General features: G+C 63.9%; 2 protein-coding genes across 8 annotated transcripts; one reads left to right on the forward strand and one right to left on the reverse strand.

Annotated features, from left to right (window-relative positions):
• The first annotated feature begins 664 nt into the window (after positions 1-664).
• Positions 665-12392, forward strand: MAFK (MAF bZIP transcription factor K). 4 transcript variants are annotated; one of them, XM_059154317.1, is made up of 3 exons: positions 665-861; positions 8754-8833; positions 9755-12392. In XM_059154317.1, the coding sequence occupies exons 2-3, from the start codon at positions 8798-8800 to the stop codon at positions 10187-10189; spliced, it is 471 nt and encodes a 156-aa protein (XP_059010300.1). In that variant the 5' UTR covers positions 665-861; positions 8754-8797; the 3' UTR covers positions 10190-12392. The 4 variants fall into 4 exon arrangements, with proteins under 4 accessions (XP_059010300.1, XP_059010302.1, XP_059010299.1 ...); XM_059154319.1 differs by lacking the exon at positions 665-861 and adding an exon at positions 965-1115; XM_059154316.1 differs by lacking the exon at positions 665-861 and adding an exon at positions 1504-2977.
• Positions 11674-25774, reverse strand: TMEM184A (transmembrane protein 184A). 4 transcript variants are annotated; one of them, XM_059154313.1, is made up of 10 exons: positions 25522-25770; positions 21577-21743; positions 20657-20902; positions 18727-18892; positions 18325-18415; positions 18143-18218; positions 17966-18057; positions 16726-16895; positions 15982-16179; positions 11674-15396 (listed from the first exon to the last, which is right to left on the reverse strand). In XM_059154313.1, the coding sequence occupies exons 3-10, from the start codon at positions 20900-20902 to the stop codon at positions 15161-15163; spliced, it is 1275 nt and encodes a 424-aa protein (XP_059010296.1). In that variant the 5' UTR covers positions 21577-21743; positions 25522-25770; the 3' UTR covers positions 11674-15160. The 4 variants fall into 4 exon arrangements, with proteins under 4 accessions (XP_059010296.1, XP_059010295.1, XP_059010297.1 ...); XM_059154312.1 differs by lacking the exon at positions 21577-21743; XM_059154314.1 differs by lacking the exons at positions 21577-21743; positions 25522-25770 and adding an exon at positions 21103-21466.
• Positions 25775-26982: the final 1208 nt, after the last annotated feature.

Raw genomic sequence — 26982 nt, forward strand, 5'->3', positions numbered from 1 at the left:
CTTGACTGACTGAGCCACCCAGATGCCCCTCTTTACCCATTTCTTGATCAACAGAGGGAAATCAAAGGACAGATGGGGATGTCCCTGGGGGGCGCAATGCCAGCTGCCCTTTGCTTGTGGGTCTGTGGCCCTGGAACAGGGTGGGTGTGCCCTGAAATGCGTCCACTCCTCTCTGGTCAGCGCACTGTCCCCTGGGGCGTGAACTCCAGCTGGACTCCTCTGGGGAGCCCCCTGACCCCAAGGCAGGATAGCGCTGGGACCACCCCTGGGGACAGCAGGGTCTCCTGAGGGCTCCATGGGAATGAGAGAATGCACCGTCGGGGAAGTGGGGCTCCAGAGGAGAGCAACACGGCTACGGCGCGCTGTGGTGGGAGGTGCGGGTGCTTCCGGGTGGGCTCACTTAGTGGGGACGACTGTCATCACGGGGGGGGCTCAGGACACCTGCGGGCACAGGTTGCAGCCGCCGCCTTGCACAGGCGGGGCAGCGGGGCTGGAGCTCCGCAGACAAGGGGCGGGACCCAGCGGTGGGCGGGGCCGAGAGCAGGGCTGGGCGGTGGCGGGCGGCGGCGGGCGGTGGCGCGCGGTGGGCGGGGCGGCGGGCAGGCCCGGCGGCGGCGCGCGGTGGGCGGGGCAGCGTGACGCGCGCCGACGCCGATCCCGGAAGCGGTGTCAGATGCTGGGGAGCCGGGCGGGCGGGCTGGCGGCGGGCGGCGGGGGGGACTTGTTGTTCTTCGCGAAGTCCGAGCCCCAGAGCGCGGCGGAAGCGGCGGTCGAAAAGGAGCGCGAGAGTGAGCGCGAGCGCGAGGAGAGCGCGTGCCCGCGAGGAGCCGCCGCGCGCCCGCGCCCCCCGCGCGACTCCAGGTGAGGAGCGGCCGCGCGGGGCTGGGCCGGGCCGGGTTGGGGGCCGGGGGCGGGGCGGGGCGGGGGCGGTTCGGGGCCGGGGCCTGCGCGCGGCTGAGTCACGGCAGCCTTGGACCCGCGGCGAAGTTGGGCGGGACCCGGAGACCCCGGCCCGCGCACCTGCCGTCAGGTGCCCTGCCGCGAGCGCGTCGCGCGGGCCGGGGCTCCTCTTTCTCAGGCCCGGGAGCGCGCCCCGACCCCCGGGCCACTCTGAGGTAGAGCGGGAGAGGGTGGGTCCTCCCGGGGGCCGCGCTGGGGGAGCCCGGGGCGTGTCGGCGGGCCCGGCGCCCCCTGTCGAGCCCCCCACCGCCTGCTTTGGCTTTAGCCCTGGGAGATGCGCTCCGAGGCGGGAAGGCGGGGGTTGAAAATAAACGGCCACGTGCAGGGAAGCGCGTGGTCGCGCAGGGCCGATACGGCCGGTGCTGCCCTGCCTGGCGGTGGCTTCCCACCCGCGCTCGGCGGGGATGGGAGAGAGGGCGGGAGCGCCAGGACTAGGGGAATCAGGACCGATGTCGCGTTCAGAGCAGCTGACCTGCCAAGGGTTCCCAGGAGGGAGGCCTTGGCGTGGAAGCTTTGGGGTGGGGAGGGGGGGCAGGGCAAACGTGTCTCTTTCCCTAAACCCAACAGCCTGCAGTCTTCTCTTCCCCACCTGCGAGTGGGGGTCTCCATCTCTTCCAAGTCCAGCTGCGGGTTCTTCTGTGACCCTGCTGAGTTGGGGGGATGCGGTGTCCCCGCCCGCGGGCTTCCGCAGGCGTCCCCGGGAGGCTGGGAGGGGTCCTGGGCATGCTTCACTCTCCACCTAGCTCTAAGGTGCTGCAGACCGCTTTGCCTTCTGTCTGTCATGGTGTTCTCTCTGGCCACGTGTTGTGAAGTCTTTTCACAAAGCGGTACACAGTCGTGGAGCAGTTGGTGTTGGGGGTTGCTGGAAGCTCCCTGCTCTTTCTGTCCTGCAGTAATGATTGTGTTCTTGTTTACCTTTCACGTTGCTCTATGGGGCCAGGCAGGAATGCTCCATGCTGAATGAATTGTTAGTGCAGAAGGTCCCCACACTCAGCCGCCTTCTCTCGCCAGGCGCCTGGCCTCAGGAAGCTCCCACGGCTGGTGCACCCACGCCCCGCAGGGCAGATAGAATCAGTGGCTTCCTGAGCTGGTGTGGCTTGGCCGCCCAGCCTGGCCGCCGTCCCCTGTCCCCACTATTGGCATTGGCATTGGCATTGGCATTGGCGCGGTTTTGTTGCTCCAGCCCTCACGGGGAGCAGGGCTGTGTGCCCTGGGAGCTGGGCCGTCTCCAAGCACCCTGCCTTCTGGGGTGGGGCTTTTGAAAGTGTCCCTCTAAGCAGGTGGGAGGGGTCTAGGAAGTTTAAGGTGGGCTGTGCAGGTGGGTGAGGCACACCTCCAGCCTTGGGTTGCAAAGTAGGTGACACCTTTTGGAGAGCATCCCTCCCTGGGCAGCCCAGTAGGTGTGTTTGCTGGAGGGGAGGTCTGCTTTCAGATCCTAGCGCTGGTCCTCTTGTGATCCCAAAATACAGTTCCCTGACTCAAAAACACATGCAGGGCTTCTCTTTGGAACACGTTTACTTTCTGTGCTTGAACGTAGCTGGACTTTGAGGGACGCGATCCAAGTTCAGCCCCACTCACTCAAGGTGGTTGCTAAAAATGGGAGTTGAATTGGAGCTACTCAGGGAAGCTGTTTCTGGGGCTTGCTGCGTCCCAGCACTGTCTCCAGGGCCCAGCTGCCTGAGTGAGCTTGCTTTCCTGACCCACCGTTTTCCCTCCGCATGTCCGTGGCCCCACATGTGCTCCTTCTGGGGGCTCCGGGAGCTGGAGAGTCTATGAACTGGCTTCCGGCAGCGGAGGAGTCCGGCCTGCATCCTGGTTATTCCCGAGTCTGAAGGTTTCTGGAGTGGACTTGCTGGCTTTAGGGTCCAGTCCACACGGGAAATGGAACCCGGCAGCTGTGAGCTTCTCTGTGTGCTGCTCCGAGCAGTAAACAGTGACTCACCCTCCCCTCTGCTCCCCGCCTCCCTGCTCCTGGCCACTGGAAGATGCATGGCTCCTGTGTTTACTTTTGCTTTTTGTAAGTCACAGACTCGTCATGTTTCCTCTTTCTTCTAGTTTCAGGAAATTGAAAGTGTTCTCTTCAAGTCATAGATCCTTAGAACAGGTGGAAATAAATGTAGGGATCACACAGTACACTCTCCTGCACCCCCACTTTAGATGAGGACACCGAGCCCGGAGCCTCCCCACCTGGCCTGTGGCGGCAGAGTCTGATATCCGGAGGGTGGGGAAGCACCCTGCCTGCTTTCCTGCGCCATGTGTGGGCTGCCCTGGATGAGAGGAGCCAAGAGGTCCTGAGCTGGGGTGGCCCCGATCCCCTCCGTTCGGTGCATTGCTGCCATGTGTGCTCAGGTGGCATGCCTCTCCCTTGAGGAGAGTTGAGGGGAGCAGGTGTAGTTAAGAATGTCCCCTGCCCTCCATCCAGCAAGGGAGGCAAACCTGGGACGGAAAGACCAGGACTAAGTTCTGGGCTCAGCCCTGATGTGTCCTTGTGAGAGAGTACCTGCCTACCACAGGGAGGGCAGGAGGGGGCCTTCTGGTGAAGCAAGGGTTGGGGGAAGAGGGTGGGAGCCCAGCACTGATCGCGGAGGCTCTGGAAGCCAGAGGTGGGGGCCTGGAGGCGACAGGTGGCCAGGGGAGTGAGGGGCTCAGGAGGGCCTTCGGGCAGGGGTTTCTTCTACCTGCCCTGGGGCCCTCATTTGAGGGACCAAGGCCCGGGCAGAAGCAGCCAAAGCCTGAGCCAGGTAGCGCTGGCGGGCCAGAGCCTCTGCAGGAAGGTGGGCTGAGGCTAGCTGGCCAGGCTCAGCAGGCGGACATGGAAGGAGAGGTGAGGCGTAGGGGATGACTTCTGCACGAGTGCCATGATGGGTCGTCATGCACTGGAGACACAGGATGCAGGCAGGTATGGGGATAGGGCGCATCTCCAGGGCCTGTCAGACATGTGGGCTGTGTAATCTTGGCTGGATGTGGAGGTTGGGGCCGGTCGAACCCCTGGGCAGCCATGGCATGGACAGAGCCCCAGAGCGGAGCCTGGAGACGGGAGGACCACCCTGAGGGTTCCCGGGGGAGTGAGGGGCCGGGGTGTGGCCAGGGAGGTCCAGCAGTCAGCCTGCTGTCAGCCTAGCAGCCGCCTGAGTCACCTCCGGACAGAGCCAGGATGACACAGCTTCCTCGAACTGCAAACGCAAGGTGACCAGACGTCCTCCAAGCCAGGCAGACAGTCATGTCTTGGCGGAGGGCGGCCAGCCAGGGCCAGCTTGCGGACTGGGTGTGGGCTGGGCTGGTGGGGTACACCCCCACATGGAGGGGAACGGGGTGGGAGGTACAAGTCCTCCTGGTCCTGAGACCTGTCTTCAGTTGGGTGAGGCGTCAGCTTGGGGGGCAAGCTGGCTCTGTCACCCTGTGCTTGTGGGACACGGGCCCACTGTGCAGCCAGCTGGGAGGGGTGCCCAGCTTTGGGTCTCCCCCTGAGAAGGCCCACAGCCCCCCAGAACAGAGGTGGTCACATCACGGTGGCATCTGGCTTTGGGGTTTGCACCCATCAGGGTGAGTCAAGGGGCTTGTTTTCTGCAAGGAGCAGAGATCTGCTCCAGGACAGAACCCTTTCTGTCCCTTCCCATTTCCCTCCTACCCTTCCCCCTCTCCCCAAGGAGACCCCCTTGGAGAGCTGGGAGAGCGGGCGTAGAATAGTTGGCTGGGAGGGCTGGAGGGGGCAGGCACGGGGAGTGGCAGTCACCTTCACTCCACACAGAACAAGAATGAGAGTTTTTTTGAGAGCCCACCCTGCGGGGTGTGGGCTTGTCCAACTGAGTAAGGGTCAGAGCCCTGTCAGACTCCAAAAGCCTCTTTTCTGTGACATCCTCTAGACCTCGGACTGTCTGGGTGGGGACAGTCCGCCTGGCTTTGCGGGTGGACCAGATGCCCCCCCAGGGTCCCGAACCTGAGTCCAGCCCAGTGAGGGCCAGAGCGCACTGCGGATGGCCTGGGCTCTGAGTTGCCCCAGATGAGCTGAATCAGACAGTGGGCTAGCAGTTGGTGTTTGTTAGGGGATGCAGGATCGGGGATCCTGGCCTCCAGCTCACCTGGCCCTGGGAAAGCCCTTCTGGACTCTTGAACCTGGATGACCTGGCCCGTTCTTTGTGTGGCCCGAAGGGAAGGCTCCCTAACTTGTTCCCAGCTGTGCCGTCCCCAGAGTTGACTCCCCATCTAGACTGCCGGTCCCTTTTTTAATTCTTTTTCAGCGTAGTCTTGCCCTTGACTTTGTTTAGCTGCACACCAGGCCTTGGGTTGAAACCAGCCTCCCTCAGTCAGGAGAGCAGTGCCCCAGAAGGTGTTTCGAGCTCTCAGGGCTGACCACGCAGCCCTTCTGACCAGCAGCGTCCCCACGGCTGTGGGAGTGGAGTGTGGAGGTTCACGGTTGCCTTCGGGGGTGTCCCTGCCTGACTCTGGCCGTGGAGCTGCTCGGGAGGCGACTTTACTGGAGTTCAGGAAAGCCCGTGGGGAGCACGTGCATGCGTGGCTGAGGTTCTGTCAGTCGGTGGTGGCAGGACTCTGTGCCCGCAGTGTCCTCTCGTGCAGCTGCTGGAGAGGCGGGTGCCGGCTGGTGGCTGCGGCAGAAGGGGCAGCTGTGTGGCTTGCGCTCTTGCCTGGCCTGTCGGGGCCTCGGTCTTTCAGCCCAGCTGGGGTCTGGCTGAGGCCGGAAGGTAGTTTCTCTTGCATGCACTCTGGCGGCCGCGAGGTTGCGTGAGGTTCAGAGCTTTACATGCGCAGTTTGAGGGCAGTTGTTCTAAAATCAGTGGTTGTACAAACTTGCACACATTTGAAATTCGTTTCTGAACCCGTTTTCAAAAGCAAACTGTCGGGTTTTTGCCTTGCGTGTTAGCAGGGACCTCAGGTCACTGCTGTCTGCTGGGGTCGGCAGAGGGGCATGATGGTGCCGCGTCTGCCCATGTACTGAGCTCTGGAGAGACTGGGCAGTGCCCGGCCTACTACTCACTCCCCGAGCCGCTGCCGAGTCTGCGAAGTGCCCCTTGGAGCAGCCCACCATCCAGCAGCTGGTGGGCAGGGGGCCGTGGGACAGTGTCTCCCCCTGCCTGGGACTTGCCCACCCATGTCAGGGTCTCTGGTTTCACAGGGGGTTCCTGGTGCAGGCCCCAGGCCCCTGGGGGCTGGGTGGAGCCTCCAGTCAGGGTCTCACCTGGCATCACCTGCTCTGCCCAACCAAGGTTGCAAGCTGGACAGAACCCTGGGACCCCTAGTTCCCATCCCCTCACTTTCAGAGGAGGAGAATAAGGCCTGCGGAGAGAAGAGCTTTATGGCTTATCCCCCAACTTTGTCTCAAGGCGATGATCACCTCCATGTGTACTCCCATTCACTCTTAGGCCTCACATTGCTCTTGTTGAATAGGAGCTCTGACGATGGCTGGGGTTCCCCAGAGGTTAGACCCAGTGTGGCACCCTCCCACAGAGAGAGGTGTCCCTCCTCGCTTGGACCCCAGTGGGCCCTATCTATGCTGGGGCTGTCATCTGTCCTGTGCCCAGAAGGCAGATGGGGTGCAGAGCTGGTGGACATGGGGCTTTGCCCAGGTGACCTCAACCTTGCAGACATAGCCAGTGGACCCTCCTGGGGCCTCTGCGGAGTGGAGGGGGCCGAGCCCGTGGAGTGCTGTGGCCCTGTCCCATGACCATCCTGGTTGCCTGGACATTCCCCCAGGCACTGTCATGGAGGGCAGGTTCTCTGAGGAGGTGTACGCGCCCTGAATGCAGCCCCATGGCCCCAGGTGCTGACTGAGCCAGCCCGCCGGTGTGGGGAGGCACGGATGCCCCTGCTGCTCCTGCTGCTCGGGGTCTGAGCGGAGGTCCCTCCTGTGCTGGGGCCTCCCTGTTCTCATCAGGCAGGCTGGGCGGTGCGTGTGGGGTGGGAGGGCCTTCGGTCTGTGGGAATGTGAGCTCCTCGCTCTGTAAACAGCCGTGACTCACCGCACAGCTATGTGCTGGCGGCTCCAGCCCTGTGCGCTGACGTGTGCTGGGATGACACCCAGCCCGTGGAAAAGTTTCTCAGGGCTCTTCCAGCTGCCTGGCTCCTGCCAGCCCTCTAGGTGGTCTATCTGGCGCAGTGGGACCCCTGCACCCGGAGGGAGGAGTGCTGGTTGTGGCCCCCCCACCAAAGAGGCTGGGGGTCAGGCTGCTGTCAGGAGGCAGCTCCTGGTCCCTGCTGCCGTTCCCCCGTGCTGCTGCATGTCTGCGTGTCTGTCTCATGCACATGTGTGGGGGGTGCAGGGGAGCCCGGAGCCCCCCGAGGGAGGGCCCCGCCCCGGCCCTGCTGCTGTGCTGCTCGCTGTCATCCAGTGTCAGCTCCCGGGAAAGTGGCCGTGTTGCCTGGGCGATGGGGGGCCCAGTGGCCTGGGCACTGACACCCTCCGGTAACGGCAGGCTGGCAAGGTGCTGGAGGCAGAAGCAGTGGGAGTCGTGTCTAGGCCATGCCACACGCGGGGTCCCAGGGCTTTCGTCCCAGGGCGAAAGAAGGCGAGGTGGAGACACCCACCCTAGTCCTGCTCACGCTGGAGATGGAGGCTTTGGTGAGGCTCACCCCCCCTCCCCCGCCATGCGTTTCTCTGATGTTCTTTCTGCTCAGTTCATCCTGCCTAGTCCCTAACCCAGTGACAGAGCGTGCCAGCAAGTCTAGGGTCCGGTCCCCTCTGCCCACCCTCCCCCCAGCCTCGGGGGCTCACGGGTTTGTTTACTGTCCCACAACCTGTGATGTCTGTGCTGGCTGCCCAAAGCCATTGTTGCTGTGGGCTTCTCCGTTTCCATGACGACCATCAGGGGTTGGCTACGTCCCAAGGTCACCATGGCAACTATCAGAGGGGAATCATGCTTGGGATGCTTTGGCTGGCTTTTTCATGAATGATTAGAATGTGTGACACAATGCAGACGCGAAAACTAGAAGGGCGGGCTACGGCGGGGGCTGGCGGGCGCCGGGGACAACTCCCGCCAGACGGTTCGTGAGCTCGCACAGTGGCGGCTCCCCACCTCCCGGATCCTGGCTTGGCTGCTGGAGGGGGACCCCGCCCACCTGGTGGGCCTCAGGTCAGGGCTGTAGGGCAGCCCAGGGCTGGTGGTGATGTCACAGCTGCGGTGCCCTGTGCAGAGGTAGGTTTGCTGGGAAGGGTGGGGCTGGGCCAGGGCGGGGGCGTGCTCCCCCCAGGGCCCCTTCCTCTCCAGCCAGGCTACGTCAGGGGGACTGGGGGCTTCTGCCTGGGCAGGGTGCTGTCCTGGGGGCCAGTGACGCCCTGTAGGTGCTGGGTGCGGCCCATCTCGGGAGGGGGCTCTGCTGCTGTGCACTTTGGCCCTTAAACGTGGTATCCTGTGCCTCGTGGTGCCAGCGTCTCAGCTCCGAGGGAGAGAACAGGAAGTCACAGCTGCTCTCACCCAGTGGCCCCCAGGCACTGGTGGCAGAGACCTGCAGGCGGGGCGGCATGGGACTGCGGTGTGGCTGCTGGGTGCCTGGCCAAAGTGGGTCCGGCCAAGGGGGGTCTGGGTTGCTCCACAGTCTGATGCTGGAGTGTGTGTGTGGGGGGGTGTGGCCAGCTTGCCCACCCTGCGGGGAGTCCCTCAGCACTGGCTGGCTCCTATCTTGCTTTTGGGGTGACATGGAATGAGGAGATGAGCCTCCTCGGAGCCACTCTGCGGTGGGGATGTCCCCGCTTTAGGTCACTTGTGACGGCAGCAGGCCCCGTCCCCAGCCTGGCCAGCACCTAACCTCACTCGTTTCTGTGTTCTTGTGTGATTTTCTAGTTCCAATTTCCAAGCCCTTCTGTTCGGGTGACTGTGCCCAGGTTATGACGACTAATCCCAAACCAAACAAGGCGTTAAAGGTAAGCGGGCCTGTGGGTAAGCAGACCCCATTTCTGTCCCGGGCTCAGGCCTCGGAAAGGTCCCTTCTGGTTCCAGCAGCGCTTCTTTCCCAGGATGGCCCTGAGTGTGAGGAAAGAAGCCCTGTTCCCTGGAAGGGGCTGTCGGCTAGAAGATGTGTTATAGAGCAGTGGTGACAGAATTGGGGGTCGTGGCCTTGGGAGTGGGCAGCTCTGACATCCGAGGGGATCAGTCCTTGGGAGCGAGTCGAAGGGGTGGGTCCCCATTGGCTAGGAGGTGTTCATCACCCCAGCCCCCAGGCGTGGGTAGTGTGGCCTCGGTCCTGTGGAAACAGGGCCCAGGCAGCATACACCCTGGCTTCGGGGGCCCAGCTCTGGCCAGCCACAGTGTGTGCTGGCTCCTCGGGCCTTCCCTGCTTCTGGGGCCGGCAGCGTTTTTTTGAGTCAGCTGTCTCATCCTGGGAGCAGACCTGGGTCTGGCAGGAGAGGGGGCTCTCCAAGCATGCCCAAGCCCTTTCTGAGGTTCTGCTGGGTCTGAGGGGTGTGGAAGGATAGGCTGCTGTGCCTTCCCGTGCCCCACCTGCCTCTGTGCGTCCTGCCCCCCGGGAGATGTACAGAGCAGGGCACACATGCAGGCCGCAGCCTTGCAGCATCTGGGTGGCCAGTGGGAACCAGGCAATGGCCAGGTGTAGTCAGCGGCCCCCATCCGAGAACCGTCAGCATGACGCTGGGTGCTGGCGTCTCATGACCCTGCAGGGAGCAGCCCCGTGCCTTGCCGGCAGACTGGAGGCCCGCTTGCACCACAGAAGGCCTGCTGCCAGCTCTCCCCAGCCCAGACCTGGGCTCCCATGCCCACACGGTTTGAGCTGTCCTCCGGGCTCCTGCTGTGCCCCTGTGCTGACCGCTGTGCCGTGGCCCCTGCAGGTCAAGAAGGAGGCGGGTGAGAACGCCCCGGTGCTCAGCGATGACGAGCTGGTGTCCATGTCAGTGCGGGAGCTGAACCAGCACCTGCGGGGCCTCACCAAGGAGGAGGTGGTGCGCCTGAAGCAGCGGCGGCGCACACTCAAGAACCGGGGCTACGCCGCCAGCTGCCGCATCAAGCGCGTGACGCAGAAGGAGGAGCTGGAGCGGCAGCGGGTGGAGCTGCAGCAGGAGGTGGAGAAGCTGGCCCGCGAGAACAGCAGCATGAAGCTGGAGCTTGACGCGCTGCGCTCCAAGTACGAGGCCCTGCAGACCTTCGCCCGCACCGTGGCCCGTGGGCCCGTCACCCCCACCAAGGTGGCCACCACCAGCGTCATCACCATCGTCAAGTCTGCTGACATCTCCTCCACCTCCGTGCCCTTCTCGGCCGCGTCCTAGTGCCCAACGTGGGGTGGGGGTCTGGGTGGTGTGGCTGGAGCACTGGGCAGGCGGGGGGCACCTCCCTCGTGCCCATCGGAGGGTCCCATGGGGAGCAGACCCTTTAACACCCGAGTGCAGTATAGACTCATGGCGGGGACGAGGTTGCTGGCTGAAGATGGGGTCTTGTGAGACCGTGTGCTGCACGCCTTCCCACACGCACGCACACGCACACGCGCACACGTATGCACTTGGCCTTCCTCTGGGCCCTGCCAGCTCTCTCCAGACTGTCCTTTTCCCGGGGGGGGGGGTCTCACGCTGGGGGGCGTCGGGAGGTATGGAAGGAAGGTCTGCTGGAGGTTCCTGGCCCTGTGGCCCAGACGGTGGGGGCTCTGTCCTCCACGTGTCCCAGGAGTGGCTGCCGCCGTCCTTCAGCTGCCGTGGGAACCCCCTCCCTGCCCTGAGCTCTGGTGCTGCAGGAGGAACCGATTGTCCGTGGGGACGGAAAGCACCACGAGCCTGCTTTAGCCTTAGCGGAGACTGCACCGTGCAAGGCAGAGGGAGGGAGGGGGCTGCCTAAGGGGCTGTGTGTGCGTGCACGTGTGCTCGGGGACGCGCCTGCCATTGCACCGGCACCAGCAGCACCGGGCCCTTGGGGGAGCAGCTCAGGGGGCTGGTCACTGGGGGGCCTCCGGGGTCTATGCAGCAGGAGTTACAGGGGCATTGGGAACCGTCCCTCTGTCTGAGTGACCCCAGGGAGTACCCTGTTGGATCAGGAAGGTGGAGCCCTGTGCAGGGAGGGGTGGCAGGGCCTGGAGTGGATGTGTGCAGGTTTTGTATGGCGTGGGGTGAGGTGGGCAGGGGCCTCAGGACTGGGTTGTGGCTCTGCTGGGAGAGGACGGGCAGGGTCTGAGAGTGAGGAGGGTGCGGTGACAGGGGAGGTGACATGGCACGGGGCCTGGACCTTTCTCCTGGGGGCACCTGGGTGGTCTCTCGGTGCAGAGGACAAGGGGACACAGCCACCATGGTGCTTAACCCTCGCCCGGAACCTGTACTTGCTCTTTCTGGCACCTGGAACCCCATGACCTTGGTGATCCTTGCTGGGGCTTCCCACCCCTACAAGCCTCGATCGATTGGGGCTTCCGGCTCCCACGTGCTGAGCTTGGACTGCCTCTCCTTGGCCTTGCTGGAGAGAGGCTGGGGCTTCGGGGCCTGGGGGTGGGCGGTGAGCGCAAGCTCCCAGCCTCCTCTTGGCCCTGCCATCCAGCACTGAGGGAGACCCCCAGCAAGCCGCAGGCCCCCCGCCCGGGAAGAGGAGGCTCAGGCAGGGCTGATGGCCCCAAGGGCTGCATCCTCCTCTTGCGTCTGCTGTCGCGAGCGACCAGTGAAGGTCTGAGGCCTCCGTCGCATTGCATGCGGCCTTGACCTTGTCCTGGGGAGAGGTGAAGGGTCTGGGGTGCGCTGGATCCTTACGGAGCAAAAGGCCCAGTGTGTAAAAAAAAAAAAAAAAAAAAAAAAAAAAAAAAAGCTGTTGATACCATAGCCATGGTAGGTAATCCACATTGGATATCGATAAGGACCATGGGGAAATATTTAAAAGAGAGAAAGTATATATATATATAAAATTATATACACATTTTATCGTACAGATTTTTCGTAATTTTCCTGTTTTTACTGTAAATCCCTAATAGAGCAGAGCTACAGTGGGGGTGGGGGTGGGGGTGGGAGCCTGTCGCCCCTGGCTCTGGGGAGGGAGGCCCAGGCTGCCTGCCCTCTGCCTGTCCCCGCCGCCTGCTTGGCCTTGGGGGGACCCAGGAGGAGGGAAGACCAGAGCCTTCTTGTGCTCTGCCTTCCAGCTCGCTGAGATTCCACTGTCACAGGTTTAACGTATGGATGCTCTTTATGTAAGAGAAAAGGCAAGGACCTCTGTCCCTGGGGTTTGTCCCCCCTGCCTTCTGGGCTTCAGATGCGCGGGTCCTTCCCGGGGGGGCGGGGCCTCCCGCTTCCTCACCTCTGCCGCTCAGCTGCTCCGTTTCAATATTTATTTTTGTGCTACTTTTATCATGGTATAAATTATTGAGAAGAGACCCCACGTCGTGGTCCTCGTCCGTACGACACATGCCCCGCGCCTGCCCCTTCCCCTCACGGCCACCACCTAATTTATTGCTGTACATCTCTGCCGTGACGCTTTTGTACCTTTGCAATAAAGAGTTTTCTGGTTTCAGACCTGCCTGGTTGTGTGGTTGGTGCGGGGGTAGGAGGTGTCAAGTCCCTGAGTGCAGGGCACCGCTGTTTGTGAGGGGCTTGCCACCGCCTCCATGTCCTGCCCCCCGCCCCACTCGGTGGTCCTCACCTGCGAGGTCTATCAGGACAGCCCTGAGGTGGGGAGGGGGTCAGGCCCGTGGAGGCGGCCGGGCTGGCTTTCCAGATGGTGGGCCCAATTCCCAAGTGCCCTGTCTGCCCCAACCGGGAGCCTCCAGCCTTTGGACATAGCCTTCTCCAGCTCCGATGGCTCCCCTCCCCACCCCCACCAGGTGGTATGTGCCCCAATCTTGGGCCAGGTCCTGCCACAGGTGAGGTGATAGACACTTGGCCTGGGGTAGACAGCAGGGTGCCTAAAGTAAGCAGGCTGTCCTGCAAGCCGGCATTCCCCATGGGCCTTCCCCACCCCCGTCCCTCTGAGGGGCAAACGTGTCAGCACTTGGCCTCAGCCTCTGCAGGAGGGCAGACTTGCAGGCCAGGTCTCGGGCTTTCCAAGACCCGCTGCCCCTCCTGCCTCACCTCTGCCTGAGCTGATGGGACCGTTCACGCCCACGGTCATCGCCAGCAGCAGCTCGGGTGGGGTGGGGTAGGCTCTAGGGTGCCTGTACCCTCCCTTTCCAGTCCGCTGGCTCCCTTCTGTGAAATGGGTGGGGAGTGGAGTGTGCCAGCCCTGTGGGGTCGCTGTGGCCTCCCACATGGCCAGGCCTGCTCCCCCTGCAAGAGCTCTGCACGGTGGCCCAGTGACTGGAGCTAGGGCAGGCCTGGACCCCAGCCCTGTCAGGGCCCCTTGGAAGTTGGCGAAGGCTGCTGCTCCTCCCGGCCCAGTCGTCCGTCTCTCGGGGCTGCCTCCTTTGGGGTGGATTGCTGCGACCATTTCCCAGGTGAGAGCGCCGAGGCTGGGAAAGGCCCTGTGCGGTGGGGCCCAGAACTGGGAGCCCCCTTTGTCGTCATGGATGGCAAGACGTGCCTCCCTCCCTCCTCGAGAGCACCCATACTCCCCCCTCCTCCCCGGGGAGGACGAAGCCAGTGAGGTGGGGGCGACTGTGATCTACCCGTGGGTGGTGGGGCACGGCCTGACTTTGTGTCTGAAGGAGAAGCTGGGCCTCATCCCACAGAGGTCTGTGGGGGCTGGACGAGTGCAGGAGCTGCCTCTGTGGGGCTAGTCTGTCTCTTGCCGGCTGTGTGATCAGGCCCCTTTCCCCAGGCTTGTGAGGATTCAGGGCAGGCTGGGGTCCAGGCCCCGCCCTCGGCACACTGTGGACACAGCACACGGGGCTGCTGGGGCCTGTGCTGAAGGCGCCTTCTAACCGGGAGCCCGCACTGCGTGTGGTCACTGGAAGGGGGTCCCAGCCCACATACCCCATGCACATGGTTTAGGCAACTGGGGCCCTAATGGGGTGACCCTCCCCAGGCAGAGGCCTGCAGGGCCACACCCCCATTTGCCCACAAGGGGTCTGGCACTGGCCCCCTCTGAGTCCTCCAGACAACCTCCTGCCCTGGTTGCTCCCAGAGCTGCTGACTGAGCCGGCTGTGCCGGAGTGTGGCCCACCATGGTCCCGCAGCCGGGATGGCATGATAAGGCGGTGTGTGTGGGGGGTGCTCTTCAGCTGGGTGGCGGGGTGGCGGCCTGGCTTATCTTGCCAGGCAGCCCGGTGGGGCCTTCAGAGAAGCTGTGGCCTTGAGTGCTAGGTCTGCAGGCCTAGGGAGCAGGGAGGATGCGGGGCGGCCCCCGCTCTGGCCAGGGCCGGGCTGCATTTCTTCTGACCCTCAGGGGTCTCCTCAGGCACCGGCCTGGCACACAAGAGAGAGAAGGCCGGGGGAAGGCGGGCTCAAGCTTCACGCTCCGTCTGCGCCCCTTGCTGTCTGGGCCTGTGTCCATCTGTGGCCTTCATGGCCCTTCAGGCAGGGCTGGCTGCAGGTTCATCTTAAGGAGGAAGCTGAGCTCCCAAGGGAAGGGCAACACTCCGGGTCTCCTAAGGGCGTGGGGCACAGCCTTCGGTCTGCTTGTGAGCTCTGTGCCCTGCTGGGCTCTGAGCAGCACCCCGGATCCTTCCCCCAACAGCAGACTTAGCACCGTGGGGCTTGTCTGAACACCCCAGTACAGTTGGCTCCTCCAGGGCTGACCCTGTGGGAACAGAGGCCACTGGAATCTGTAGAAAAGCCAGGTGTTTATGTACAAATAAGTATAATTCATCTGTGAGCTGCCTGTGCCCTGTGGGCTGGTCAGGACGAAGTCCCTGTGCAGGTGGCCCCGGACACCTCCCAGAGACCCACATCCGCACGTCGGGTGGGGACTTTCAGGAGTCTCCTTGGCTGGAGGGGCTGCACGGTGGCCTGGCAAGGCCCAGCTGAGGCCCCCTACTGGCCCACCTGTCTGCACCCACAGCTCCCATGATCGTGGGGTGGCTGCTTGCTCTCCGGAGGCCGCCCTTCCCTGCAGAGGCCCAGCCTAGAGTCCGTCCATCCTGCTGGCGCCCGCTTCACAGCAGCCCCTGAGCAGACGGCCAGGGGGCCCAGCGAGTCCCAAGCTCATCGGATAAGCTCCGATGTCCCGTCTGGAGCCATAGGCCTACAGGGGAGGCAGGCTGGACAGTGGCCCCACATTCCTGGAAGGAGGGCTCCCAGAAGGCTTCCCCTCTGGCAACAGGGCTGGTGGGTGAGGGGCTCTGTGCTTGGCCAGAGGCCCGGGCAGACAGGTGGCAGCCAGGAGTCCAGTGACCTGTGGCCCTCCTACAGCTCCTCCGCGGGGATCAGCATCCGCTTCTCCACGTTCCGACTCTTCCGGATCCCCCCGGGGCCACTGGCTGCACTGGGATGGGCGCCAGGGCTTGGGGCCTCATGTGTGGCCTGCTGGGTGTAGTGCTGGTAGGTCGGCGAGAAGTTGTGGACGGCGTCCTGCACAATGTCCTGTGGGCTCATGGTCTCTTTGAGGCCGCTGGAGATGCTGTGCATGGGTGCCTCGGGGGCTGGGGGCAAACGGCACATGTGTGGGGTCAGTGGGGGTGCCCAGACCCGTCATGTTGCGCTCAGACCCCAGCCCTGGGGACATGGCCCTGCTCCCCACCAACCTCTGGGCTGCCCAGGCCCTGGACTTGGCCAGCAGGGGGTGATTTCAGGACTGCTGAACCCCAGCCTGGCTCCTCCCCTCAAGCCCCTGCCGGCCTGTCCCAGCCCAGACTCCCCAGAGGACACATCGATACCTTGGCCGGCTCCTGCCTTCTCCCCAGCCCAGAGTGAGCCCTTTATGCTTGTGGTCACGCCAGGCAGCTGGAGCAGGTGCAGGCCATCCCTGCCCGAAAGGGTCATTCCCCAGGGATGTCTACGTCTCTGGGTGTGGTGGGCAGGGCCCCCCCAGGCTTGGGAGGCATCAAGCCCCCCCAGGGCCAGACATCCAGTCCAGCCCATCTCACTCAGAGCTTGGGGCCTGGGCCAGATGCAGATGTGGGCCCTGTCTAGGCTGGGGTTCTCCCCAAGGGTTGTCTGTCAGTGCTCCTCCCCGGGCCCACTGTCCGTGCGCCCACCCACTCTTGCACAGGACCCGGCCAGTGCACCTGGTGAGTTCTCTTTCTTCTCTGCGTACACCTGGCAGCTGAAAGCATAGCGCAGGGCAATGGAGGCAAACAGCATCTCAATGCAGATGATGAAATTCTGGTAGCCAGCGGCCAGTGTGCCAGCCCCGAGCTTGCTCCCATCGATGACCTGGACCTCAGGGATGACCCCACACTTCTCCAGGATGGCCAGCAACATCCCTAGGGGATGGTGACAGCCGCTCAGGCACCCACCCTGCACAGGCCTTGGGAGCTGTGTGGGGTCTGTGGGGGAAGACGAGGTTCCGGCCCTGCAAAGGCTCCCCCAGGTGGCCCTGGGACGTCCCATCCCCGTGGTCCTGTTCCATGGAGGGAGAGGCTGATGTTCAGGGGTGTGGTTACCTCCCACACCATGGTCATGGCCCAGTGGGCATCTGGCTACTCCCCACATGTCTGCTCTGGCCTCCCAATCCCAGAGCTGGGGCTCACCCCTCCCCCCCCCACACTGTCTGCGGGGTGAGGTCCGGGAGCACCCCCATCCTGGCCCCAGGCCTTTGCTGGGCCTTTCCACCCACAACAGCCAGACCTGCTGGGTGGGGGACTCAAGGTTTCCCCTGCACCATGGCTTCCAGCTGAGGGGATGGTGGTTCTGACCTGTGCTCCAGCCAGGGAAACCGAGGCCAGGCCTGAGGGCACATGGGGAACTGGGGACTGAGGTGGGATGGGGGCAGGCTCTAGGCTCCACCAGGGCCCCCATAGCGCACCTACCCTGCCAGAAAGAGAGGAAGATGACCGCCTTGATGGTGAAGAACTTGAGGACAGGCTCAAAGGGCTGCAGGAGCTCCCTGGTGGCGAAGTAGAAAAGGAACAGGGCGTAGAGGGCCAGGCTGACGGAGACATTGTAGATGAGGGTGACGTAGAGGTAGCCACTGTGGATGCTGGGGCCAGAGCAGATGCGGGGGTCAGGGTGGGCCCCAAGCCCTGTGCCTTCCCTGCTATCCCAGCCTGGGCCCTCCCTGCAGGCCAGGCAGGCAGGTGGGCAGCACCCGAGCACAACGGCCAGGGAGCTGGGGGGGTCCCCACGCAGCTGTGAGGACATAGCCCTTCTCCCTACAAAGGCCGCCCTCTGTCCCTCTTCCCCGGTCCAGTTGTGCACAGACTGAAGGACTGGGCCTCTACACTATGCACACACAGGCAGACGTGTGCTGGTGTAGGAGTGCGTACGTGATGTGCGTGCACCTGTGGGTGTGTTCATACACACACGTCAGCACTGAGCATGTGAGGGTGTGCGTTCACGTGAAACCACATGTGTGCCTGCTCATGTGCACGTGTGAGCATGTGAGCATGCATGTGAATGTGTGCATCTGCTCGTGTGCATGTGTGTGTGTGTGAGGGGGTCTTGTGTGCGTGTGTGAGGGGGTCATGCACATATGTGCATGCATGTGTGTACCTGTTGTGTGTGTGTGTCAGCATGCGTGTGCAGGCTTGTGTGCATGTATGAGCGTGTGTGCATGGGCTCGTGAGCCTGTGTGTGAGCACGCTTGTGCATGTGTAAGCATGCATGTGTGCACCTGCTCGTGTGCATGTGTGAGCATGTGTGCATGTGTGTACCTGCTGTGTGTGTGTGCGTGTGTGTGCACTTGCTGTGTGTGTGTGTGTGTGTGCACCTGCTGTGTGGACCTGGTGTGGGGCTCCTGGGCTGTCTGGGAGGTGCCACCAGTGGCTCCCTGGGCCTGAGGGCCTGAACTCCCCTTTGGCTCTCCTTCGGGAGGGCGGGCTGCAGGCCGGGATTGGGGGTTAACCCACGGCAGCGAGGCTCCTAGCCCTGTAGTCAGGGGCCCACTCCTCCAGGTCCGTTTGCTGCGGCCTCACCCTGGCAGTCTCCCGGGAGCACACGTGAGGACTCAGACTCGTGCTGAACCCCCTCCCTGACCTGGGGCCCGCACCCTTCTCCCGCCAGGCTGGCCCACCCCTCCCACCCCTCCCAGGCCAAGCAGCCTGGCCTTACTTGAAGTCCCCGTCATGGTATTTGCCGAACGCCTGCAGGACGATGGTGACCAAGGCCATGACCGGCTTCACGATACAAAACTGCAGTGTGGCCTGGGGAGGATGGAGTAAGGGGTGGTGGGGGGTGTAGCTGGGAGAGCCAGGGCAGGGCAGGCCAGCCCCCTACGCCCCCACTCACCTGCTTGCAGAATCGCAGGAAGCCAATGGAGTAAGACATGCCATGCAGGCAGCAGGTGCCATAGACGCAGCTGGACCTGAGTGTGCAAGTCCGTGAAGCAGGGCCCGTGAGGACCTGTCCCCAGCCCGGCCCTGCTGCCGGGGTGCGGGGGGCCCCTATGGGCTCTGGAGCAAGATGCTTACCGGATGGGCTTTCCCCGGATCTCTGCCATGATGGCGCTCTCGCCCCCCAGGTACTGGAAGCAGAGGCTTAGGAAGCTATAGATGACAAAAGCTGCATGGCAGGGGGCCAGGGCAGGCAGCAGTGAGCTTGGGCTCCCTGAGGCCCCGCGCTCCCCGCCATCCCTGCTGACCCCCGGCCATCAGCAGTCCCTGTGGCAGCGAGGCCCCACCCCGTTGAAGGCCCCCGCTCCCCCCTAATCCAGGTCCTGGGCCAGCCCGCTGCAGGGCCCCCACCCTTGGCACCCCCGATCCTGACCATCAGGGGAGCTGACTCGGCCCTGAAGGCTGGGGTTCCCGAGCTGGCTGAGGCCTCTCTGCGCCCTCCCTGGATCTCGCAGGAGCCCGGAGCCAGACGGCACTCACCCTCATAGCAGTCACGCACTGAGTCCAAGTAGATGTAGTGCTGGTGGCCCCCCAGGAGGAGGAGGCTGAGCCAGGAGTCGAAGGCGTAGACGGGCACAATAAGGAGCAGGCGAATGATGTAGCGCTGCTCGTTGGGAACCGTGTAGGAGCGCAGGTGCAGGTAGATCTAGGCAGGCAGAGCAAGGGCAGGCTTGGGGCACGATGGCTACGTGCCCTCCCACCCCCCCACCCCCGTGTAGAGCAGCGTGGGAAGCAGCGCGAGCTCCCCCCGGTGCGGCCGGCCCCTTCTGCCCGCACACTCTGCCGCGGGAACGCCTGTTTGCTCACGCTCTTGCTCCTGTGTTCGTTCATTCCAAGCCGGGGGGCATCTGTGGCCCCGGAGTTTGGCATCTCAGCATGGGGGGGGTCTACAAAGGGCTGACCCCCTGGTGCCCTTTCGGGGATTGGCCCCATGGGGCAGGTACATTGGGAAAGCAAGGGTCTGTGTATGAGACTGACCCTGGCAGCGACGTGGGGGAAGACGCAGTGGGGCTGGCTGGGTCTTGGACGGCCAGTGAAAGGGGCATCCCAAGATGTCCACGGGGGACCTGCTGTGCAACAATAGGGCGTGGAAGCATCAGAGGACAAAGCGGGTGTGACCCCACGTGTGTGGGAAACACGGAGTGAACACGAAAGGAAAGATGGTATTGTCCTGTCCCTGGGCGGTGGGAAATATGGCTGATTATAGTCTGTCTGGAAACCTTTCTTGACTGTCCACATCCTCCAAGGGGAGAAGGAAGAGCAGCGAGAGGGTCTTGAAGAGGAAGAGGTGCCAGGGAGCCAGGCACATGGCACCTATGGAAGGCTTCCTGGAGGAGGTGCCCCTGAGCGTAGGTGGAGAGAGGGCCGTGGCAGAGCAGGCTGTGTGTGGAGCCCTGCGTGCGCCGGTCTTCAGAGGGCACAATGCAGTGAGTGGCAGGGGCAGACTGGCATCCGGAACAGTCCCTTATCAGTCTCTGCCGCCTGGCTGAGGCAGTGGGAGCGCCTGGCACGGGCGGCCCCTGGGAGACGTGGTTTCTGTCCTGGGGCTGGCACTACCTGGCGGGCAGCCTTGGCAGGCCCTCTCCGTCCTCTACCCCCTTACCTTCCCATCCTAAAGCCAGAGGATGAGTCCCTCTTTGCCCTTGGGGGCTCTGGAAGGGCAGAGATGGCTGCCCTCCTGTCTCGGAGGGGCTGGGGCTGGGGGCAGGGGCAGGGCTGCAGCCCACGGGGTCTCTGTCTGCCCCTCTGGGGAGGCCCAGGATTCAGAGACAGACATGCAGAAGTGCTGGGGTTAGGCTCACACAGAGGGGGCATCCAAGACCCCCACTCAGGACTCTGGGGCCTGCCCCTGCTGCTTCTGGTCCCATAAGTCACAGCCTATCCCGGATTTTACTCGCCACCCAAGTGCACACGCACCACCCACCAGTTCAATCTTCCCAGCCAGAGCCCCAAGAGCAGCTCGGTAAGACTCTGTGCCAATCCTGCCTCCTCCGGGCAGCCCTCCCAATGGGCGCCCACTGCTCTTGCCTGTACTGTGCCTGCCGGTCCCTCTCATACCCTTGTGTCTACTTCTGATGTGGTTGTTTGAGACCACACAGAAGGCGGCTCTCACTGAGAAAGGAGTCCGCTCACCCCTCCCTGCCTGCCGGCCCGCCTGACCACCCCTGCCCCAAGCTCACACTCTCACTCATTCCCTCCCCATCCTGAAGGCCAGTCCTCCCTGGCTCCCACACCCTGCGTTCGGGGGAAATCTCCCTCCGCCGCCCCTGCACGCTGGCCTGTTGCCACCCCTGAGGGCCCTCCCTGCAGCCGGGCCTCTGGTGGCTGCCCCGGATCCCAGCACGGTCAGGCCAGGGCCATGTCCCATGGCCAGCAGGGTCCCAAGAGAGGGGCAGAAGGGAGGGCCTACCTGGTGGCAGGTGAGCACCAGGGCAGTCCACACGAAGACCCCTGAGACGCCACGGGCCAACGCGGTGGTGAGGAAGAGGCGGGAGGCGCCCTGGGAGCTGTTCCCAATGGGGTCCATCTGTGGCCCGTCGGGCACGGAGGACGCGGAGGGCACGGCGGGCATGGCGGGAGGGGGGCTGGGCTGTGGCCAGGTTGCTGACACCAGGGGGCCGCGGGCTGTTCCCATGAGCCCTGAGGCATTAGTCATCTGCAGAGGTGAGGGAGGACACAGGGAGGAGTGAGGACAAAGGTGCACCCAGGCAGCTGGCAGCCCCAGTGCCGGCCCAGGGAGGAGGGGGTGGGGGCAGGGCAGGAGGAGCTCCTCCTGGTGGCCACGCACAGGCCACCGACAGGCCGGGGCTGCCCTGGGCGTCCCTCCCTATCCCTTCTGGGTGGTTCAAGCCTGACCGTCGTGCCTACGCCCCTGACTTGGGCTCTCCTTCCCAGGTGGGACTCAGCCGCCTGGGCGCAGAATCAGGGAGCAGACCGTGGCATCGAGTGGTCCTCCTGTCTGCTGCTCAGACTTGTGGGAGCCCACGTTTGGGGACCCAAGATGTCTGGGAACATGAGAGAGCCCCGCTGCCCTGCCTGCCCAGAGGGGAGGGCAGTCGGAGAGAAGGCTGGACTGGTGCTGCCCGCCACTGCCCACGGGGGTGCAGCCCAGCAGCCACCAGCTCCCCGGGCCCTGCCCGGTTGTCCGGGCGCCCGGCTGTGCTGCAGGGCTCCTCAGCTCCCCAGGCCTGCTCGCTTGCTCCGGATGCCGTCTCTCTGGTCACTAACCAGCCAGCCGGGGCACTGGGCACTTTGCTCCTCCCATGCCAGAGGCTGACCTGGCCTCTCCCCCGGCCTCCAGCCCACAGCAGGTAGGGGCCCAGTGCCTACCTCTCAGGCAGGAAGCTCTGGCTGGCCCTGGGAGGCCCGGCCTCCAGGGAAGCCTGGCTGGTCATTTGCATGGCCACGTGGCCCAGGGCAGCCCCACTGGGGGTGGGGCCGTGCTGCTCTCTGGAGTCTGTACCAGGCTTGAGGAGGGGGCCGGCCAGGGCTGGCGCCTGCAGGAAGGGACCCGGTTGGAGGGGGAGGAGCAGAGGCTTGTCCCCTCCCACTGCTGCTGACATTCTATCTTTGCTCAGCAGCAGCTGGCTCCCAGGAAGCTGCGGGCTGCCAGGTGCCCTCACCTGCCTTTGGCAGACGGGCAGCCACGTGGCCTCTGCCTGGGCCCCAAGCAGGCAGGAGGGGTTTCAGGGGGCCGGGCTGGTGTTTGCCTAAACACAGGTGACTTTCTGTTGTGAGAATCTCGCCCAGTCTGTACGAGTTGCACAGGAAACATTGCTGGGATTGTGGAGTTGGGAGGGGGGACAGGCAGGTCCCTGGGTTCAGCCGGATGCCAGCGGCTTCTTTGCAAAGAGGCTTCCCCCACTCTGTCTTTGGAGGGTCCAGCGGGTAGGGGCCATGCTCTGCACATTCACGCCGCTGCCCCCACTGTCGCTGCCGGAGGGCACCAGGACAGAGGGTCTGCTCTGTGCCCTTGACAGTGCACACGTTCACATCCCTTGTGGCCACCTGACTCTCCCTGCGGCCCTGGGCCATGGGTCAAGGGCTGAACTGTTGGAATGACTGATCCCTTTTCACTCACAGAGGCTCATCCACACCGGTGTGCACAGCTGTGTGTGGGAGGCTGCAGGCCCAACCCCTGGACACACGAGACCACTCCTCGCCCCTTCACCCCCACCAGCCCCCTGCCCTCCAGGAGCCCCCAGCGGGCCTCCTCTGAGCACTGCCTGGAAACTTCCTTACTGACTTCTCTCCCAGCTGTCTCCTTGTCCTACCAATTCAGATGTCACCGTTCAGTACTGTCTCCCCCTTATATCCCACCCGGAGTTCCTGTCCACCTGTTGGCTTTGCGCTTGCTGCCAGCACGCCCTCCGTGGGAGCTTCCAGAACCCTGTGCTAGGCACACTGTGCAGCTGGCCCTCTGGCTGTGGCTCCCACCAGCTCTGGCTGGGGCGACAGGTGTGGTCTACACCGCATCCAGTCAGAGTAAGGCTCTCGTGTGCCCGAATCCCACCATCTGCCCTGGGTGCCGGGAGTGTGGGTCAGCGTGTGCGGAGGCAGCACCCTTCATGGCCCCTGGTGACAATGGCTTGGGGACCCTGAAGGGTGTACACTTAGCTATGGAGACGTGGATGGGGCTGGCAGGGGCCCAGGGACACCCCACCCCCCGTGCCACAGGTGGGGAAGCAAGGCCTAGGGCCTTCCCAGGCTGCTGCTGGGAGACTGAGCCTCCAGCAGGACGCACTCAGAAGGGCTTCCATGCTGGCCCCAGTGGGGCCAGGCCTTTGGGAGAGCCCTGAGGGGCCTTGGCCCTGGGGAGGCTTGAAGCCTGGACCCTGGACAAGACGGAGGTACTTCCAGAGCTCGGCCCTTTCTTCAGAGCCAGAAAACACTGTGGGGAAGGGCAGTGGATGCTGACCTGCAGGTTGTACATGGGGGTCAGGCCCTCCTGCCAGCAGCAAGGGGGGCCAGGGGTCCCTGACCCTGGGAAGCCCCTGCCGCCCAGGGCCATCCCTGCTCTCATGGTGGAGACCAGGCCCAGTGTCACTTCTGGGTTGTTCCCGCAGCTTCCTTACTCTGAAGCCTTGTTCAGCTGTTGCCTCCAGGAAGGCCTCCAGGGATCCCTGGCTCCGAAGCCTCCCCACTCCAGGACACTGCGCACTCCCGGGCATGGCTTTGCTCAGGGGCCCTCCCATCGGCATCAGGCCATGTGTGTATTGTAGAATCCCGGCCTTCTGCCCCCAACCCCTTTCTCTGGGTCCTGACTTGTTGCTCCAGGGGCAGCCTTAGCCCTCTGTGCCATGCTTTGCCCACGTTCTTGGCAGCCACCTCAGCAGAGCCCTTCACCTCTCTGGGCCTCTTCTTTCCCGTCTGAACAGATGGGGTACAGCAGGTGGGTCCTGTCTGGGACACCCCTTTGCCTTGCTCTGAGCTCTGGGAAGGACCTGAGCTGCCTGGCCCTCCCAGGGCTGCCCAGGTGTGACACAGAGAGCAGCCCAGGTCAGGGAGGCATGGGAGATGGGGAGGGGAAGGAGCCAGACTCTGCCCCACAGAGTGCTGGGCTTCAGCACCGGAGTCACCAGGTAGTAGGTGCAGGAGAGCTGACCTGCCTGAATTCAACCCTGCCTCCAGCAGCCAGTGTCATGGCCCATGTGCACTCAGCAGAGGTGGCTGGGCCGGCCTGGCCTGATTTCCCTGCCCGGGGCTGGACGCTGACCAAGCCCAGCACAGGACAGACCTGCCTGCCCAGGTCCGTGGAGCTGGGGCCTCTGACCCCTGTTTGTGGTGACCAGGTGACGAGGCTCTGGGCAGGTTGTTGCTGGGGCGTGGGTGGCTAAGACGCTGTGGCCGCTGTCAGACCTGTCTCCTCATCCCCACGCCTGCCTTTCACTACTGGTGACCCAATGCCCATGGCTCCTTGGCCTTCCTGCTGGCCCTGGAGCTCCTTCCAGACACACCTTGCCACGGGGGCCCCCTTCTCAGCCAGCCTGCCATCTGGGGACATCTCTGGGAGCCTGTGACTCCTTTCCTGCCACCGGCCCGGTCCAGCGTGCCCCCAACCCCCACCGGGCAGGCAGAGACAAGTTGGGGAAGGACAGTGGGGGCATCAAGACACCATGCTCCCCAAGGCCAGACCCCCAGGGTCCTTTGGCTCTCCAGGGGTGCCCTCCTGCTGTATCTGGGGAGTTTCGGTCCCGGCACCCGCAACGGCCCTTGACTTAACCAACAGCCACTGTGGCCAAGGGCCTGGGGGTGACTGGCCCGGGGGCACTGTCAACCAAGGGTCCTGGGTGCTCAGTTCTTTAAGCCACTCAGGTGGGAGCTGGGAGAAGTGGGGAGCAGCGGTGGGGCCCCCAGGCCTCTGCAGGCCATGGAAGGAACCTACATCCCGGGGAACCTAAGCCCCTTCTCCCCTCCTCTGGGCCCGCAGCGGGGACCCTGGGTCCCTCCAGTTCTAGTTCTGGGATTCCTTGTGTGGTGGGCAAACTGGGCCCTGGGCCCTGGGCCCCAGAGCTGCAGGAGCAGGGCCCTGGTTCGGACACACCGGGCTGGGAACCTGACGTGGGCCTCACGGTGTCTGTGACCTTCCTTAGCGTCCCCTGCACCTGGAACCCTACTTGCAGCAGGTCAGCGCTCATCCCTTGCTCAAAGGTGGGTCTGGGTCAGTGTGGCCCAGTACTGCTCTGCAGTCAAGGTCACTGAGGCCCAGGACCCCTCTGTGGCACTAGTCGTCTCAGTCAACCCGCTGTCCTGCCGGCCAGATCACCGTCCCGGGGTTTCTCTCGACCTCTAGGCCGGTCAGCCCAGGGGACCCCACTGTGGGATCTCGGGGACCTCACTCCCTCCTGGGGCTTTCTGTCCTTTCTGCGCTGCCTATTCCTAGCCTGTGTCCCTCCCCTGGGCCACTTCCCTCCCCCAGGCCTCCGTCCCCAGAGAGGAGCTGTGTCCCTGGAGCCTGCCTGTACCTGCCTGCTGTCCCAGAGCCAGCTGCCAGCCCTGGGTGTGTCCCCGGGGGCAGCCCTCCATGCCGGGCTGGGGCAGGGGTGCAGCCCTGAGACCCTTTTTGGTTACCAGGTGGTATCCCAGGGCCTGGCAGGGCCCTGTCATCTTGGGTGGAGAGGGGGTGGGGCAGAGAGGCCCAGACTCTCAGAATTTCACCGTGCAAGATTTTTTCTCCAGGAATTCCAACCCCACTAGAGTGAATGGGACCCCGGCCTGGACCCCACCTCTCCTGTGGGTGTGCACACTTGCACACACATGCGCGCCTGTGCTCACCTCTCTGGTGGCTCGATCAGCTCTCTGGTCGGGCCCCTCGGGCTGCTCTGCTCAGGGCTCCAGGCCCTGGGGGTTGGGGGTGGGGGTCCAGTCCCGATGTGCAGCCTCTAGACCTCCGTTGCTCCTCCTCACAGCAGCCTGGGCTGGTCCAAGGCACTGCTGCTCCTGGGGGGCGGGGGGTGCCAGCTTTTCCCTGATCCCAGAAAACACCTCCTTGCCACCACCCACCTCACCAGGCCGGCCCTGCCAGGCGGAGTGCAGCCCCGGCCACACCCTCTGCTGGGCCCTGCCCACACCCTGGGCCTCCCTCCCATTCCTCCAGTCGTGCACTGCCTGGCGGGGGGTACAAGCCGGCCTCCGAGTCTCTGACTTCCGGGTGTGGCCTTGAGTGGTTGCATCTCTCCATCCGTGTGGGTGGTGGTCCGATCCACCCCTGCCTCAGTGCAGTGAGGGGTAGACGGGGGGTTGCCTGCCTTCATCGAGGGACGGCTCCTGGCTCTGAGCACCCCACACAGGGGATCCGAGTGGCCTCCCCAAGAGACGCGGAGCCACTGAGAGGATGGCCCCCCGCCAGCTGCTCCCGCAGAAGAGGGGTTTCCACCATCTCATCACGATCTCTCGGAATCAGTGGGGCCTCACTTCCCACCAAGCCCACCTCCTCCCTCCCCGCCGCCCTGCAGACCCATCTGTCTGCTTCGGGTTCAGACCATGAAGCCGCAGGGGCTGAGCACCTCCCCGCAGTCCCTCTCTGGTCGCTCAGGGCCCTCTGACTGCACACATGCCCTGGGCATCCTAGTCGCTCACTGTGTGCCCCCCTCCTGCCAGTGTCACTCCGAGGCACTGAGACGCTCAGCGGCTCAGCGGTCCTGCACGTGGCTGTCTTAGTCCACTGGCTCCTTGTCATAGCTGGTTTGGGAGGCTTGGGGGCTGCAAAGCCCTGGAGAAGCCGCTCGGAGATTGCCTACAGCGGCTGCCCTCCCTGGGTTCTGTTGCTCGCTCTCGTTTCTGAGCCACGTCCCTACATCCACTAAGAAGGAAGGGCGTGCAAGGGATGGGGTCTGGGGGCGGGGGCACCGTGCGCAGCTCAGCGGAGAACTGCACGGGGCAGATGGCACTGGAGGTCCAAGGGTATGACCTTGACGGAGGAGCCCCTGGTAGTCTGGGCTGGAGGGGCTGCAGACGAGCCCCCTGGTCTTTTACTTCCGTGGGCCTATGGATCGCTGGAAGGTGTGATGACAGTCTGATCACTGGTTAAGCGCCGTGTACAAAAATAAATCTACATGGCACCAGCCACCGCCTGTGGGAGCTGTGGCTTCACCGATGGCTCCTCCTGAATCATGTCGGCCGAAGCAGAGGGCCCTGCCCCTTCCCACCCCGTCCCATGCCTGCCAAGGAGCATGCAGGCTTCAGGAACAGGAGCGTGTAGTGCCAGGCTGTGATTTCCACCAGCCACCAGACAGC

The sequence above is a fragment of the Mustela lutreola genome, chromosome 17, assembly GCF_030435805.1.
Source record: "Mustela lutreola isolate mMusLut2 chromosome 17, mMusLut2.pri, whole genome shotgun sequence".
NCBI lineage: Eukaryota > Metazoa > Chordata > Mammalia > Carnivora > Mustelidae > Mustela > Mustela lutreola.